Raw genomic sequence first — 19,031 nt, 5'->3', positions numbered from 1 at the left:
ACATTCAATACAAAATTTCTTGTTTCATTTCCACAATGAAATTCAAACTTTGACCTGTTGTAAGTTGTTTCTTCCTGTTGAATCTCCGTTTTGATCCTCAATAACTTGAAATGAAAATTGCTTCCACAAGAAAACATTCAAAATCGTGTAATCTTAAAGAATCAGCCAAATATGAATTCCAAAATTGAATTCCGTTATTTGCTTGAAAAAATCATTACCATTGAATATAATTTAAATCAGGCCTAGATAACAAATTATATGAGCAATTAAAATTACGTGTTGATTGCTCTTACAGAAAGTATCAAGAATAAAGAACTGTAATCATAAAAAAATTTGAGTTCAAGATTTTGAAGAATCTCCATTTTTAAAACTTCTTTAATCAGATAAATATCAGACATTTAATCAGACATAGTACAGAGAAATTATAGTAATCTTGAAAAAATTTGAATTCGAGATTTAGACACATCTCCCCTTTTTTCACCTCCCTGAGTTCGAAAAATACTTATTTTGAAAATATCTGTCTGTCTAAGACAAAGACAACTCGTAAAGACTTTGAACTAGACGTATGAGATTTGGTATACTATCTTGACACCAAATTTGTAGATGTTTACGAAATTTTGGGCAAACTCCGTTCAGAAAAGGTTTGTATTGTTACGAACCTGCGATGCTGCTTCCCAGCATAGTTGGTTCCATAAAAGGTCCCGAAGCTTGGCAACAAACTTGGCGACCATTTGGTGACTTGGCGACGAATTTGGCGACTATGTCGCCAAATAAGATTATACCCGAAACATCGAGAATTTTCCCGAACCGTCCAGTAGGAACGGGGACGCGCCTCGAACGTTCCTGATTGGTTGAGAGGCGTCTAGCCCCGCCTCCTGAGATCTATAAAAGGAGCTGCAGCTGCCGGGGAGTGGACGGTGAATTGAGTCGTGACCCAGTGGAGTCGAAGAGTAGTCGGAATCGACAGGAAGAACTGGCCTTCCAGAGATTAGCGGAGCAGCGACGGAGTCAAGTGAGTGCTGAATTAAGTTGTGCGCTACTGTCTGCATTAGAGTCTGTTGTGTGCTGTTGTCTTCACGTCTCGGCTGAAGATAATTGTGTGCTGTATATAGTTGTCGTCTTTGTGTTGTCCTGTGTGTCTTCGTGTAAATAAACGTCGTTGTTTCACTTTCTACTGCCGCCTGCTGATTGAGTGTTCTCCAAACCATATAACTCCCACTATCCAAACGAACCCCGGAAATTTCGTAACTATTTATAAATATGAGGTGAAGATTGTCAACCACATTTCTTCCATCCAGCTCAAATCTGTTTCGAGTTATCTTTCTCGCACAGACATTTTTCAAAAATTTGTTTTTTGGACACAGGAGATCTAAAACTTTGAAATTCATCAAAATCTTTAGTTATAATTTTTGACGATGACAATACTTTCTTTGTACTTCGTATATGAGAAAATAAAATGAACTAAATGATCAAACTTTGACGTCTAAAGACTAGGACAGCTATATTGAAACGGATTAGTAATATTTTTCCTGCGTAATTAAAAACATAACCTAGCACCTTATTACTAGCAGAAATAAATGATTAAATGACAAGCTAATAAAGCGAGCTGTGATCACATAATGTTCTCAAAAGAGCCATAACATGGTTGTTCGTGGGTAATCAAATAAAAGGGACCTGATCTGTCTTTTCTCCATTTATTATACATAAAGCAGCTACTGACGAAGACATCTGAAGCACATTAACATAACATCACAAAAGCACGCGCACACACAGCAACAGGAGACACATCCGTTACATCTCTAATAGGCATTACAAAATTCTGAATCATAAAGTAATAAAAAAGAAGCGTATCAAAGTTCAACAGAAACTGCGCATGCGCCGGTTTCCTGATGACTACAGCTGGAATAGGGGAAAGGCGTCTCTAAGACGGAACATCCCGGCCCCCGTTGGACAGTTGTCCAACACCTTCTTCGAAAGGGAGTGGGCAGAGTCTGTTGATACTTCGCCGAAAAATTCCTTTAGGGGTTCTGATGTCTGCGACACGGACTAGTCCATCTGTTCCAGGATATATCCTTTCAATTCGGGCCAAGTTCCATTCCATGGGGCTCTTGCTATTATCCTTCAGGAGTACCAGCTGTCCGGGTTTGATGTTCAGTTCAGGTAGTTTCCATTTAGCTCGAGACTGCAAGGAGTTGAGATATTCTTGACTCCATCTTTTCCAAAATTTGGATCTAAGAGACTGGATGAGAGACCATCTAGAAGATAAAGAAATGTTAGTCAAGGAATCACTGGGTTCTGGTATTGACAACAGTGGTGCTCCCACCAAAAAATGGCCAGGTGTCAAAGGTTGAATATCAGCTGGATCGGCAGAAAGAGGACACAGTGGTCTTGAATTCAAAACTGCTTCAATCTGTGTCACCAGCGTAGTAAGCTCTTCAAAAGTCAACACTGTTGATTTAGTCACCTTCAACAAGATCCGTTTCATAGCTCCAATATTTGCCTCCCATAATCCACCGAAGTGAGGAGATGCTGGAGGTATGAAGTTCCACACTATACCTTCCTTGGCACAAAATCTTTGCACGGAATCCGATTTGCATGCTTTTAGCAGAGAATCCAAAATATTTTTTGCGCCCTTAAAATTAGTGGCATTATCACTCCATATGATTGAGGGTTTTGACCGCCTAGCTATGAATCTCCTAAGACAAGCTAAAAAACTCTCAGTAGTCAAATCAGACACTACTTCAAAATGAGTAGCTCTTGTACTAAAATATATGAAAATTGCAATGTATGATTTTAAAGTCACCCTAGATCTTTTTAGATTAGGTTTAGTAATTATGGGACCAGCGAAATCGAGTCCCAACTTTTCAAATGGTCGAGATGGGATAACTCGATCTCTTGGTAAATCGCCCATCATCTGTTGAATAGTTTTATTTTTTACTCTAAAACAGGTTAAGCATCTTTTGATTACACTTTTTACTTTGGCTTAACCAGCTGGTATCCAGTATTGCTGTCTAATTAAATACAGAGTAGTTTGAACACCGGAGTGGAGTGCTTTTTTATGAAAGTATTCTATAAGTGTATCTGTGAAATGGTGTTTCTTTGGTAAGAGTAGAGGAAATTTTTGTGAATCTGGAAGATCAGAAAATTTTAATCTTCCGCCTACTCTTAACAGTTCATCATTATCTAAGAATACATTTAAGTTCAGAAGGGGATTATTCTTTGGAAGAACTTTATTCCTTTTTAGACAATTTATTTCAAATTCAAACTCTCTCATTTGTATAATTTTTATTAAAGATTTTGTAGCATTTTGTAATTCTTTTACATTTAAATGATCTTTCTTTCTGTTTTGCAGAGCTGATTTACAATTATGTAAGAATCTTAAACACCATGCAGTTACTCTTATTAATTTGCCGAAAGAAGAATATCTTTTAATCAAATCATCATTTAATGGATTTACTTTTGCTATTGTAGAACTTATTAGAACATTCTTTTTCAATTCTAAATTGTCTGCGTCTTCTTTGATATTGGTCTCATTATTTATTTTAGCTAATTTAGGCCATTTACATTCATTTTTTAACAACCAATTTGGCCCATGCCACCAGAAGTTAGAGTTTCTCAGTTCATGTACCGTTAACCCTCTTGATATTAGATCAGCCGGATTATCAGTTCCAGGAGTGTGATTCCATTCAGTGGGATTGGTTATATTTTGGATTTCCTTAATTCTGTTTTTTACGAACACTTTAAATCTTTCAGGGTCACCCTTCATCCAATAGTAAACAATTGAAGAGTCAGTCCAGAAGAATCGTGTAACAGGAAAGTTAATGCACTTAACTATTTTACAGCCTAGTCTTGCTGCTAAAAGAGCACCCATTAGTTCTAATCTTGGGATCGAAAGTGTCTTTAGAGGGGCTACTCTACTTTTTGAAGCGACCAAATTTGATTTGATTTCCCCGTTTTTCAATAAGACTCTAATGTACGCTACAGTTCCATATGCCCTCTTAGAGGCGTCGGAGAAACAATGTAGTTGAGCTTCAACTATTTCAGTGGTTTTCGCTTCGGCGAAAAAATATCTAGGTATTTTAATAAGATGCAAATTTTTTATTTCTTCGCACCATTCATTTATTTTAGTGGTCAGTGTTTTCGGGAGAGGGTCATCCCAGTCTAATCCCAAGCACCAAATATCCTGTATTAGACATTTTATCTTGATGGTAAAAGGTCCTAAAAACCCCACTGGATCAAAAATGCGTCCAGCTACATGAAGAACATATCGTTTGGAATTTATCTTTTTAGACAGGAATTTCTCTAAGCTTCGAGTGTCAAACTGGAATACATCTAAATCGGAATCCCAGGCCAATCCTAGCACTTTACAAGGAGTTAAAGCAGAGTTATCATTAATTGAATATTTTTCTTCGTCTATTTCTAAACCTGCCTCTCTCCATTTATCACGAAGCTCAACTGAGTTAGTTTTCCATTTCCTTAATTCCATGCTCGCTTCTTTAAAGATGTTATAACATTCTAGGCTTATTTTAAAAGCTGAATCAAAGTCTCTTTGGCTACAGATTAAATCGTCGACATACAATGATTTTTCTAGCATTTGACAAGTATTAGAAAATTGTTCTACATACCTCTTTAGATGGTATTGGATTGTAGCTGCAAGGAGGAAGGGGCTTGATTTGACACCGAAGAGAACTCGAGTCATCTTGAAAATTTCCTCTTCTTCCTTTTCCGGATCTTCCGTCCAGAAGAAACTAGTATAATTCTGATCTTCTTCGGCAATCTGTATTTTCAGAAAGGCCTTCTTTATGTCGGCAGTTATGGCAACAGCCTGTTCTCTAAAACCTATTAAAATCTCAAAAAGATCTGGAATGAGATTGATACCAGTATGTAAACAATCATTTAACGACAACTGTCCTTTCGCATGAGAACTTGCGTCAAATACCACTCTCAAACGAGTGGTAGTTTTATCTTCCCTTAATACCGCCCTGTGAGGCAAATAGAATGAAGGTTTTTCTTCACATGTTATAACTTTCTTAATGATACCTTCTTTTAAATGATCTTCAATAACAGCTTTATAATCTAAAAACAACGAATTATCTTTAATAAATTTTGATTTTAAATGCGAAAACCTCCTTTTAGCCACTTCAAAGTTATTAGCTAAATATTCTTTCATATTTGTTTTCCAAGGAAACTTTACAGTATATCTTTTATTTTGATAAACAATATTTTCTTCAAATTGTTTCATAATTTCTTTATCTACAGTATGTTTTTCGAAATCATCCTCTTCAACCCCTTCTACCCCTAAATTCTCAAGATCCCAAAATTGTTTAAGTTGGTCCGAAATATCCTTTTCATCTACTACAATCTTCATGGTCATTAAATCATTTGATAAACCTACGTGACCTTGCAAGCACCATCCAAAAATTGTTTCAGTCGCTACCAGTTTGTTGTTTAATCTTTTTATTCTGCCTGAAACGATTTCATAATAATAATCTACACCAATTAATATTGAGATATTCTTGCCTCTATTATCAATAATATCAGCTAGCTGTAAATGCTTCAATTTATTGTACGTTTTAGTAATATTGTTGTTAGGTGCAGGAAGAGTAGTGGCTGAAATGTTTTCTGTAACCAAAGCTTCTACTTCAATACGTAAAGAGGGATCCTCACGGTTTTTTAATTCTACTCTCACTATATTGTAAGAATGTTCCTTTGCTTGTTTAGCGCCAAAAGAGTATACCGATAAAGATTCTTTTCTTATTACTTTTAACTTTAATTTTTCTGAAACTTCACGTGTTATAAATGTTCTCATACTTCCATTATCTAACATTAGTCGTACTGTTTCAAATTCGTTTGTTTCATCATTGCGTACTAGGGCTGCACATGTTTGAAGAAATATATTACCGCGAGAAAAGTTTGTTTTGTTTTTATCGTAATGTGAAATTGCGGTAATTACGTTCTTATTATCTTTATTCAAATCGGGTGTATTAGATTCTGCTTGAGAGCAAATAGATTTATTATGCTTCTTTCCACATATTTCACATGTCAAATATCTTCTCTGGCGGCATTCATTAACTCGATGTTTTGGCTTCAAGCATAAAAAACATCTGCCATCTTGTTTTAAAACACCGAGTTTCGTTTCTAAGTCGGTTTGAGAACATAACTCCGATCGATGCTCGCCTTTACAATATAAACAATTTTCGTTTAATGCTGACGCGGAAAAACATTGAAGATCTTTCGGTTTTGCGCTTGACCTTGGACTTCGCAATATATCATGCGAGCTAGCTGTGTTTCGACTGAAGTTGTTGAAAGGATTCTGTTTCGCTTTCGGGAGCGAATTTTCTTTGCGTCTATCGCCTTTTGCGGTATGCATAAACGCAGAGGATTCTCTACATTCAATTTCAATTCTTAAAAAATTTAGTAATTCAGTTACATTAAATTCGAACTTCACCGAATTATCAACTTTTTTTCTATTAAATTCAAGGACAAGATCTTCGGGAATCAATTTAATTAAAATGGGATAGAGTAAATGCCCATACATCTCTGAAGTAACTTTTAATGATTCTAAACTTCTTAGGTTTATCTCTACGGTATCATATAACCTTCTAAGACCATAAATATTATTTGAATCAGTTACTGGTACAAGATTTAGTAATTTTGACATGTGTGCGTTAATAACCAGTTCTTCTCTGCCAAATCTTTGTATCAACAATTTTAAAGCCTGATCATAATTCTCGTCTGAGAGCGCAAAGCCATTAACCGCAATCGCGGCCGCACCCCCTAATAGTGACTTTAAATATGAGAATTTATCTATTTTTGACAGAGATTTGTTATTATCAATAGAATTTTGAAATTGATTCCAAAATTCTAACCAGCAACAGGGGTCTCCATAATATTTTTCAATTGTAAGTTTAGGCAATTTTATGGTCTTAAAATTATATTCGTTTACAGGTACGATGGCTGAACTTTCCTGAGTGTTGTTTATTGCATCTAAATTAGGATTTCCTGTAGCGCCTAATAAAGAAACATTTGATGATATTGATTGGCGCTCTGATTCGTCTTGTAAACATTTTAATTGCGCTGATAACTTGGACAAACAAACTATGATTTTTTCATTGTATTCGAAAGCCGACTCAATTTCGGTTTCGAATTCCTTATCATCTTTGATTAGATTTTGTATAGGTTTATCATAGTCTTTTAACTGTGTAGACGATATATTCAAATAATTTAAGGCCTCTTGCAAATCTTTGGTGGTAAGAGAATCTATTTTCTCCTCCAAATCGCTATTAATTTTGTTAATGTATTTTGTAACTGAAGATCTATGCAACCCTCTGGTTTTTCTCAATTTAGAAAGTTTATCCATCGTTCTTATATTTAATATTCAAAAACTCCAAATAAAAATTGTATTTCTAATACATCAAATTTCAATATCAATTTTAGATTTATTCATGCATTATCAATCAATATTTCAATAGTATTCTATCAGTAACCAATATCTTTAAAGCGAATATAGTATTAATATGTAACAAAAATTCAACTTCAAATATAAAAATCAAATTTCACTCTATTGTTACATTCATTCCTTTTAACTTCGGACATTCAAATCCATGAAATTAAATTATTTTAAATGTCCGAGTTTCTCTTAAATAAAGGAAAATATTCGCTCACCTTTCTGGTTACTGATTCCTTTCGATCTTCTTAGCTGCTTTTCCATTAGATCAGGCCCCACGTTGGGCGCCAAAATATTCGTGGGTAATCAAATAAAAGGGACCTGATCTGTCTTTTCTCCATTTATTATACATAAAGCAGCTACTGACGAAGACATCTGAAGCACATTAACATAACATCACAAAAGCACGCGCACACACAGCAACAGGAGACACATCCGTTACATCTCTAATAGGCATTACAAAATTCTGAATCATAAAGTAATAAAAAAGAAGCGTATCAAAGTTCAACAGAAACTGCGCATGCGCCGGTTTCCTGATGACTACAGCTGGAATAGGGGAAAGGCGTCTCTAAGACGGAACAATGGTTCTTGGAGATCGATGGACCTAGCATGTAGGAAGTGCAACCACAGTATTATTTTATTGCTATTCAGGAAATTCTAACTTCTCTCCACCTAAACCTCTAACTCCCTTCCCCTCCCACACGAATATGTCTTTTGGCGAATATGTCTTTTATATGTCTTTTGGCCTTCCACAGGCTATAATGTTTTACTTTGAATACTAATTAATTACTAATTTGCATATTAATTGTTACTTAGAGCATCAATTAATTATTATTTATAATATTAATTAATTATTATTTATGATATTAATTAATTATTATTTATGATATTAATTAATTATTATTTATAATATTAACTAATTACTAATTGTAATATTAATTAATTGTTATTATTAGTACAAAAAAATAATTTTGCATCATTTTAAAATTTAAAAATTGTTTTGTAAGACAAACATTTGATTTCTTCTAGCGTTTCCATATTTTGAAAAAAAACTTGAATAATTTTCAACAATAGATGTCTGATGATTGAAATCCAAATTATTTTTTTAATTCATTAAAAAATTAAATCAACAGAAAATTATTATTTAGAATATTAATAAATTATTATTTAGAATATAAATTAATTATTATTTAACAATTAATTAATTGTTATTATTAATACAAGAAAATAATTTTGCATAATTTTAAAATTGTCTTTGTAGGACAGATGCGATTACTTCTGGCGTTTCCATATATATATAAAAAAAAAATGTATGATTCCCAATAATAGATGTCATTTGATGATTGAAATCCAAATTATTTTCTTTTTCCTTTATAGATTTAATTATATCTTTCTTTCATTGCTAAAGAATATAAAATAATGGTTTTGATCATTATTTTTTATCTATGTGAAGAAGAAGAATATCTTAAAACTTATGTATGTTGTTTATGTGTGCTATGTAGTTATAAATTTTCTTATCTTATGTGATATCTTAAAACACTGCGTGAAATTAAAAAGAAACTATTCTCATGAGATTTTAGCTCTTAATTGTACTGTCATGCCTTGTTAAGTGAGTCTGTATTCAATAATCCGATTAGAAACAAAAATACAAAAATAAGACAGCTTTAATATCCAAGAAAATTTTATATTCAAATATGCTTCATTCAAGGAATGAGGAACACCTAATAATGTATAAAAGATTTACTTTTTTACATTTAGCTTTTTGTAATAAAAAAAATCGTATTTGAGTTGCATTCATAAAGTTATTTGAAAACATACAACGGTAGAAATTATCAATCCGAGAATTCAATGCAAGATTGCATAATTAACTTCAAAAATAAAATTAAAATCTTCTGGCAGGAGAGAAATATATACGTAATTCTCAGCTGTTTAAAAATCAAAATTAATTTTTCTTGTCTTTCCCTGTTTTGATAAAATGTAGATCACCAAAAGGTTTCGACATTAATACTAATAATATTTAAAATATCGCCGAAGACAACGTGTACTAATTAGATATATTGGTATTTATTAATTAATTTTGAAAGAGGCAAAATGCGCCAAATGTAGCAACAAATTGACATTGCAACCCTATCAGCGAGCATCTAACTTATGAGAAGAAAACAAGCATCTGTTTACACTGCTTAAACAAAGTTTGTTTGTTCTTTGTTTTCGGCAACGAAATTATCGCCAACGAATCTCCAATCCTTTACTGTTAATTAATAAGTACCGATTAATTTAGTCATGCCAATTAACTTTAATGAACTGCATTTTATCACAAAAAAGAGGTATTTGCAGGTTAGCTGTGAACATGTGAGACAAACATCGCCAAGCAATTTAGATATGCGCCATTAAAACTTCGTCAAAAAAAATTAAGGTTCGGTTTCTACTAAGTTTGCGCAGGTCCTGGTGACATTTTTTGGCGCAAGTCCAAATTGTTTGGCGACTTTCGCTTGCTCCCAGTTAAACGAAAAGTGCCGAAAAGGATGCTGTATAATTTAAAATAAGTTGTATTATTTTTATCCCCTTATTTTAAATTATGCTTGAACAATAATTATAAATAATTTTAAGTGGTTAATATTACATCAAAGTGGCGAAATTGTTTGGCGATGTTTCTGTGCTTTAAAAATTTAGCTTTGCACTAATTCCGATTGGATTTCTTTTGAATGATTTTATAGTTTAACAGAGTTAACAACGCCTTTCCGACTATTTCAATTCATAATCGAAACTGTTCGATTTAAATTAATTTTTTTTTATTATCCAACTCACAAAAAAAAAAAAAAAAAAATTGAAATCAAAGTCTTAAACTTTCTACAAAATGTAAATATCCGGAAGTAGAAGCTTTTGCTAAATATCGTTTAACTAATTTAATCTGAATTTTGAACCCATGTAATCGTTATATACAAAAGATATTCTAAAATCTTCCGAATTTTAGAAACTGATAATATTAGAGTAAATTTTGATAAATTTAAAAATGAATGTTATCAAACGTGTATTAAATAATTAATTAATTAGTTTCGAATAATACGTTTAATGAAAATACAAATAAATTCATATTATTTTATTTTGGGAGCATACTTTTTGTATTTACAAATGGTATCTTAAGCATACAAGCAAATAAACTCATTGATATGAAAACACAAGAAACAAGCGAATATTCGAAGTAAATTAATGTTTTTGAACATTACTATTTTATCGAAGATAAAATATGACGTTCAAAGATTTTAATGTTCCAAACATTTGTTATCTAAAACTGAAACAAAATGGATACAGACAGCAAATTCAATTGTTTATTCTCTTAAAGAATTTTCTTCTATGTATGAGATGCACTACTTTAGTTAATTTCTCTTTTGCTTTTATAAAGGTATGTTGATTATTTTTAATTTCGATTACAGTTAAATAGTTAAGCGCTACCAATCTAATAATTACTCTTAATGAATTGCAAGAAGATTTGGAAATTAGTGGAGCTTTAAATAGTTCAAAATCGTTCGATTAATTACATTTGAAGATCGAGAAAATAAATGGTTTTGAAGAAAAATTTGTTCTAAGCTGGTGCAAAGTAAGGATAAAATTCAATGCCAAGGATTGTTAATTGTATTTCGCTGCATTGTGATATTAAATCGTTCTAATTGTATTATAGGAAGAAGGATACATATTCTTATGGCCACTTTTAGGGATATGTATTTTATGAAGGCATGGATGTATGATTTTTATTTTCTTCTATAAGTAGGGCATAGAAAATACGGTTATATACAGTACTCTAGCTCTACATTTTGTCTCTACAAGGATAAAATTCGGAAAACACATTTTTTACAAAGTTTCCACCTTTCTGTCTGTGACAAAGATAACTCAAAAACGCTTTAAGCTAGAGAGTTGGATATTCATATATGGTCTGGCACGATATTGGCACCAAATTTACAGATTTTGAGTAAAATTTCTGTACAGCAGCGTTTCTCAACCTTTCAGTATTCGTGGCCCAGTTTTCAGTCATAATTTTCATTTCGCCCCCCCCCGCTTACAATAAAAAGTATACAACAATAATGTATATTGTGTATTTTGTATTCTGTTTTTAAATTATTTTTAACTAACTGCCAAAAAAAGAGTAAAAGCGAACCAGCATTGGCGAGAAACCACATCTGACAGATGTAAACAGATGAGGCGAATGAAAGCGGGGAAAATTTAAATATTATATTTGAAATGACAGCCAAACAGGGAGACAACGTTAAAAGAATAAGAAAAAAGGAAAATTTGTTAATGAAAGTTAACCTAGACGGGGTGAGCTAAATTTAGAAACTGGGAATACATTTTTTTGAATAATAAAAGAAATAAAACCGAATAATGACAAAACAAAAGAGAAAAAAATAAATAATGTTTGTGGAAGAGAATCCACACGACCGATGCCGTCTTGAGCATGCGTAGATGTTTTCTCACAGGAAGAAGTAAAATGTTTGATAACGCAAGTTTCAATTCCAGCCAGTCTCATTCGAGTCCATCCTTCCATCGCTATCGAATATATCGTGAATGTGTATGGTATATATGTTTTCGTGTTAATTGCAATTCACCATATTAAATATTTACGGTAGCAGATTTGTGCAGACTCATGGATAAATTTTTTTAGCAGAAGTAAGCGAGCATTAGACGACAGTCAAGCATCAGCAAGTACACAGACGAGCATAGTTCTGAAAATAAAATCAAGAAAATATTCTCAAGAATTCTTAAATTTTGGGTTTACCAGTACTGAAGTAAAGGAAGCAGAAAGGCCCATGTGTATCGTTTGCTCAAAATTTTGGCAGCAGACAGCATGAAACCTAATAAACTTAAACGATATTTGGAAACGCTTCATAGTGAGTACGTCAACAAACCCAGAGAATTCTTCAAATTGAAATTAAAATCATATAAAAAGCAAAAATCATTTTTTAAAGAAATTTTGTCTGTGAATAAAAAAACTTTAATTGCATCTTACAAAGTTTCATATAAAATAGCTAGATGTAAAAAACCTCACACCACTGTTGAAGAGCTTATTTTGCCTGCAGCAATTAAGATTGTAGAAACTATGTTTGGAGATAATTTTTCAAAACAATTGCAGTCCGTACCTGTTTCAAATGATAGTGTTGTCGTCAAATTGGTGATATAGCTGAAGATGTACAGTCTCAGCTTTTCTCGAAGTTTCGAAAAATTGTTTTTTTCAACACAGCTTGATGAAACAGAAGATAGTAATAAATATGCTCATTTAATTGCCTATGTTCGATTTTGTGATGTGTCAGTAGTAGAATAACTACTTTTCTGCAAACCATAGAACTCAAAAGAAAAGTCCTCGCATTATTTGCTATTTTAAATAATTTTATGAACTAGGCAAACTTAGAATGGAACAATTGCGTCGTAATATGCACCGATGGTGCTCGTTCAATGTCCGGAAGATTCCAAGAAAGACAAGGACTTGTAAAACAAAAATCGCCTCAGTGCGTCTGGACACATTGCATGATTCACAGAGAAGCTTTGGCTTCGAAAGAAATGAGTCCTGCTCTGAATATTGTGTTAACTACGGTTGTAAACATAGTAAATTATATAAAAATGAGACCTTTCCGAGAATCTTTTCCGCACTTTGTAAATACATGAGTTCAGTACATTCAGCTTTACTATTTTATTGCGAGGCAAGATGGTCATCACGTGGGAAATTTTTGCAACATGTTTATGAATTAAGAGAAGAAATCACCATTTTCCTATAAGAAAACAGACCTGAGGCCAAGAATTTTCGCGATGGTTTATTTGTGATTAAATTGAGCTACTTGGTCGACATACCAAATAGCTCAATTTCAATAAACTTGAATCTTCAACTCCAAGGAGCAAATACACATAAATTGGATACGAGTAATAAAGTTAATTTTGTGGAAAAGTGGAATTGGGGAGCAAAAATTTTTAGCAAAGAAATCGAACAATGTTTGCAAATGTGGATGATTGTACTAAAACTTACAAGGCTGAAGAAGAAAATGTAAAAGTTGCTTTTGTAACCACTGAAAATCATTTAGCCATGCTGGCAAAGAATTTTAAAATGTATTTTCTTGCTAACGACAAACTGATAGCAAGTTACGAGTGAGTTAGGAATCCATTTCATATGATTTCTGAAGGACTCTCAATTGATGAGGAAGAAAAATTCATAGACCGCACGACAAGTGGCGAAACTAGAAGACAATTTAGTAACAAATCACTATTTGAATTTTGGGCAGGAGTAGAGGATGATTTTAATTGCAGTAAAGACAAGGCATTTCCCATTCTATTACCATTTTCAACATTCTACCTTTGTGAAACTGGATTTTCTGCTGTGGCTACGTGAAGACAAAATATAAACCTCGGCAGAATGGAGAGTGGCTATTTCTAATATTAAGCCTTCCTTCGAATAACTTTGCTCTGCAGAAATGGAAGTCACTAATAATTATTAAATTTGTTTTAATTTAGTATGTTTTGATTAAGTAAGTTTTGATTTAGTAAGTTGTTTTACTTTAATATGTTATTAAATATGTCGAAATGTATTTTGTTTTCTATGTGTATATGTACTTTCCTTTCAGTCAGTTAATCAATTTTTTTAAATAATATTTTCTCTTGGATATTCTCGCGCCCCCTAAGGGGGTGCGCCCCACAGGTTGGAATCGCTGCTGTACCGATTTTACTCAAAATCTGTACAGAGGAAATCCGTCTGTCCGGTTGTTCGAATATAAGTTAACTCGGTAATTACAAATCGGAGAGAGCTAGATGGATAAAATTCGGCACACAGATTTAACATCTAGAATATAGACACTTATCAAATTCCAAGCCAATCCAAGTACGGGTTGACTGTCTGTCAGTATGCTCTTTCCGAAATATGTAAACATGATAATTTTAAAACGCGATAACTTAAATATATCAAATTGGGAATGTAATTTTGTCACTTCAAGATCAGCTTTGCGTCAATCGGTTGAGAAAAGCATGTCTAAAACACAGATTCGATTTTTGTATACTATTTACACATGCTAGGGATCAATCACCAAATTTGTTGCCAAGGATGACACGATAGATTCAGTAAAAGTGCAAAATTCACGCCAAAGGCTAATATTTCGTAACTATAGTATGCCAATGCCAAGTTAGGCGTTCTCTGGCAGGGCAAGTTTTTTAGGGATTATGCTGGAGAATTTTGGATACTATTAACACAAGCTAGGGATTAATCGCCAAATATGTGCTCCAAGGATGACACGATAGATTCAGTAAAAGAGCAAAATTCACGCCAAAGGCTAATATTTCGTAACTACAGTATGCCAATGCCAAGTTAGGCGTTCTCTAGCATGACAAGTTTATTAGGGAGTAAACGAGAAAATTTTGGGGAAGCCCCTCCCTCTGATTGAATTCTAAAATTATCTTAATTCAACATTCAATCCATAAAGTTTTATGGAAATAAATGCATGTTTCATTTCAAGTTGTTTCTGAACATGAGTCTCAAACATGAGTGGTCATTATTCTGAAACATGAGTGGTGCTAGTTAATAAAGGTGAAATTTCATTTGTTGTGGAACATGTAAACAATTTCAATCGTTGTGAAATCGAGCATTGAAACAATGGGGGTAATCTCCTTTCGACCTTAACGTATACCAACGCAATATAGGCGCTTTTGAAGTGCCTAGTACAATATATGAGACAGTGTGTGGAACAAAGGTATATTATTTTCTTCAAATTAGATGTAAAACTTTAAACTTGTACATTAACCATATTAATTTATCGTATTGATTCCACCAAGAATGTTTAGTCTGAAAATGGTACAGCTGAAAACATTTCAAAAATTGTTGGTGAACAACTGGATAAACTAGGTACATTATATCTTATATAATTTAAGATATTTTGTTTCCGTTGGTAGGTAATGAGTGGCAGATGCATTGTTATTTTGATGAATATAAAAACAAATCTACTAAACTTTATAAAATTTGGAGAATAGAGTATGCAGTAATATTTTGAGATGAATTATCTCTCACAATGTCAATATAATACATTACAAAAACTAACAAAACATAACCAAAGCATGAATAATTCACAATAATTATGATTCATTTCTTTACATTTGAATTCAATATTCCTCACGTTTTAATATATTGAACCATAAATTAATTTGTCGTTATGCGATTTCTTAAGGTTTTGAAAAAGATCTTAATAAATAATTAAACATATAAAAATAATTCAATATTTTTAAATAAGCATATAATGATTAAAAATAAATACATCTTAGAGGTAAATAATTTATGAAATAATTATTTTACCAAATTATCATTCTTTATTTTTCAAAGTATTTATCAAAATTTCATTATTTTTTATTATTTTCAATAATTTTATTAGCTCATTTATTATTTTCATTTTTTAATTAGAATAAATTTTCTTTTTCAGACATTTTCTTTTTCTTTGAGCTTAATAATGAAATTTGAAAGAAAGAAGTCACGCAGATAAAAAAAAAAAAGTCATATTTACTGAATGCATGGTTTGTCAGAATATCGAAACTACTTTTTTTTTAATAAAATAGGAAAAACAAGATTTTTGAACAAGAAGATGGTTATTCAATACCTCATTTTGGAGCAAGACTGTAAAAATTTCGGAAAATACTTCAAAAAATGTTTTCATTATTTTCTTTTTCTCACAAAACCCTTACTTTTCAAGCCATCACAATGTATTCAGAAGACAGGAGTTCTATAATGTACAACATTTTCTAAACAACCTTATTTAGCTATAGTAGTTAAATCCGTTTATTTAACTACTATAGCTATCGAATTTTTTCGTAGTATCTATTATGCATTTTATTGATTGTCATTTAATAATAACTCTTTGCTCAATCAAAACAAAGAACGAAGAAAAAAAGTATGAAATTCTCTTAATTCTTTCTTACCTCATAAATTACAAAGCTTTAATATTTTAAAGAATAAGAAGAAAAGAAAGGAATTATAATTTGATTACCTTTGATTAAACTTGATTACTAGTTCCCCTTCTATCATATCATGGAACATTTTTTTCTTACATTGTCATGTTTGAAATTATTGATTTAAATAAAAGTATCCCTTTATATATAAGGAAAAAAACCGACCCTTTTCTTGAAAATCGATATTAAAGGAACGAATCAGCACGTTTCAAAAAAGTATATGAAATAACATAAAATTAGGACATGCAGGCATTATAGAGAACGGTATTTTCACTTCCAAAGACTCGTTTATTATAGATGGGGTCTTACTTTTATTCAAAATTCTGAAATAATAATTTAAAACATATACTGTTACGTTACTGGACAGGAAGAAATGAGAGGCAAGTCGAAGGATTCGAAAACTGTGTTGTCAGATGCATAGAAACTATAGAGAATGAGTATGATGCCTCCGAAGAAAAAGGTGATAAATTCCAATCATTGACTCGTATCCATTCTACATTCTCTCATAGATTACTTCTAGTCTGTGCGTCTCCATTTTTATAGCTCCCATCAGAGGGTCTCGAAAAAATTGGCAGGAAAAATTGGCTTTTAATAGAGATATTGTCAAAATTAGCATCTACTAAGGAATTTCCATTTTTATCGTCAAAGTTGTCAGATATGGGACCGAGTTTACTGTCAAGGTAAAGCGTCACTGACCTGGCATCCTATCAGCATAAGTTTTTGTTATCTGTAAAACGCACTTCCGCACTATAGAACCAACTGTGCATTGGAACTATATTATTGATTCTTAACAATATTATTTAGAAGATAGTTATATAGAATAATTCAAATCAGGCAACATTCTATTTATTCTTATGAGATAAATACCATAATGATTTCTTATTTTTTCAGTTCCGTTCGATTTTATTCACCAAATTTTAGAAAAGAGGCCATTGTACAAGTAAACTCATGCTTTAAAGTATATGGAATTGATTACTGTCTTTATTTAATAAACATATCGGATAAAACCTCCGCCTCAGTTGATCTTTGTAATGAGAGCTATAATGCAAAAAAAGTCAAAATTGGATGATCAAAAGTAGTTAGATCATCGGATGCTTCAAAGCGGTGAAAAAACAATTTTTTTATGATTACTTTTGTATTGTTACAAACTTGTAATTTTGCTTCCCATCACGAATAGTGTCATCGTGGGAAAGACCGTTGTACGATCTGTCCTGTGCGTGCTCAGTGGGTGCCGCGTCAATAACCTCAGAGCTTGGCGACAAACTGGAAAGTTCTCGAACTTTGTCGAGAACTTTCCAGCATTATCCATTTTGTCGTCAAAGTCGCCAAATTCATCCTCAAGTCGCTGAATGATCTCCAAGTCTGTCACCAAGTTCTGAGGTCATTGACGCGGCACCCGCTCAGCACTCACAGGACAGATCGTACAACGGTCTTTCCCACGATGACACTATTCGTGATGGGAAGCAAAATTACAGGTTTGTAACAAAATTACTAAGCACTGTATAAGTCCAAATTTATAAACATGATTAAATTTTAAAAATTCGTAATCTCGGATAATGATCTAAAGTTAACGAGATATACGAAAATTAAATCTGCGATTTTGCTACCAATAGAAATTCAATAAAATATATGCTCCATAAATGCAATGAGGATCCCTCTAATGTGAATTTTTCAAATACAAATAATTTCGCAAAATACCATAGCAAATATTTTATTTGTTGAAGTGTTTCAAAATTAAATATTACTTAATACCAATATGCGTCTCGATTGAGGTATGCGGTGTCTTCGTTAAATTAAAATTTCTCTAAGTCTATATCTGGCTAAATGGGGTAACCATCCACCTAAGCAGAAAATGCGGTTTATTTATGCATCGTTAAAATTCTTGGCGAATATTTAACTTTTAGCAAGATTTTGGCACCACTAAAGAAATTCTTGTAGAGAACATTTCAGTGTTGTCTAAGTTTTGTGTACTAGTTTCATAAAGTTCAGTTTGGAGGAAAAAATGTATGTTTTACATTTTAGAGTAACTGAAAATTGTAAAACCGATAGATTCAATATTTTAATTGCTACCACTTCATATTTAGAAAACCAAATATGCGACTGAGACTTAAAAAATCTCAAATACGCATCTTAAAATCGTAGCGATTGCTTGGGTTTGCAAAAATAGAATTGAAAAGTCCGCTTTCCAGACATGAGGCCAATGACAAACTTTTATTCCTTTTTTTTATATCGCTCTTAATTTCTTTTATAAGAGCATCAATTTATAAAGAAGAAAACTACGAAGATTCTCGCCTATAAGCCCACATTAATTGGTTTATGTATAGTATTTCTGTATAAAATATAGTGGTAAACAAAGAAAGAAACAAAATAAATTACAAAGAAATGAGTCGTATGAATGACGCAAGAATAAAATTATATTTTTTTAGCCAAGTATATTGAGTTATGAATGTTGGATTTTCACTTGTTGCTGTACTATTTAATCATTTTATTAAATATTTTCGAGAAATATTTTCCTTAATAAATGAATTAATTAACTTGACAAAGATTTTCTAAGGGATGAAAGTTAGATATAAAAAGAAAATCAGTGATAAATCTAAAAAATGGTACTGCTGAAAAAAATATTTAA

General features: G+C 32.3%; 2 protein-coding genes across 2 annotated transcripts; both read right to left on the bottom strand.

Moving 5' to 3' along the window:
- Positions 1–1,700: 1,700 nt before the first annotated feature.
- LOC129956654 (uncharacterized) lies at positions 1,701–2,911 on the bottom strand. Its single transcript, XM_056068585.1, has one exon. The coding sequence runs from the start codon at positions 2,909–2,911 to the stop codon at positions 1,922–1,924; it is 990 nt and encodes a 329-aa protein (XP_055924560.1). The 3' UTR covers positions 1,701–1,921.
- A 72-nt stretch (positions 2,912–2,983) lies between these two features.
- Positions 2,984–7,431, bottom strand: LOC129956653 (uncharacterized). Its single transcript, XM_056068584.1, has 2 exons — positions 3,565–7,431; positions 2,984–3,183 (listed from the first exon to the last, which is right to left on the bottom strand). The coding sequence occupies exons 1-2, from the start codon at positions 7,358–7,360 to the stop codon at positions 2,984–2,986; spliced, it is 3,996 nt and encodes a 1,331-aa protein (XP_055924559.1). The 5' UTR covers positions 7,361–7,431.
- Positions 7,432–19,031: the final 11,600 nt, after the last annotated feature.

This window comes from Argiope bruennichi, chromosome 11 (genome assembly GCF_947563725.1).
Source record: "Argiope bruennichi chromosome 11, qqArgBrue1.1, whole genome shotgun sequence".
NCBI lineage: Eukaryota > Metazoa > Arthropoda > Arachnida > Araneae > Araneidae > Argiope > Argiope bruennichi.
Note: the sequence above shows the minus strand (reverse complement) of the source record. Positions and strands in the feature narration are given on the sequence as shown.

What these genes read in the sequence shown, in the direction of transcription:
- LOC129956654 (XM_056068585.1), bottom strand. Translation starts at nt 2,911, where the DNA reads ATGGGCGATTTACCAAGAGATCGAGTTATCCCATCTCGACCATTTGAA.
- LOC129956653 (XM_056068584.1), bottom strand. Translation starts at nt 7,360, where the DNA reads ATGGATAAACTTTCTAAATTGAGAAAAACCAGAGGGTTGCATAGATCT. An exon ending in TTGGTTGTTAAAAAATGAAT is followed by an intron (nt 3,184 to 3,564) that starts GTAAATGGCCTA and finishes ATGTATTCTTAG; the next exon opens with ATAATGATGAACTGTTAAGA.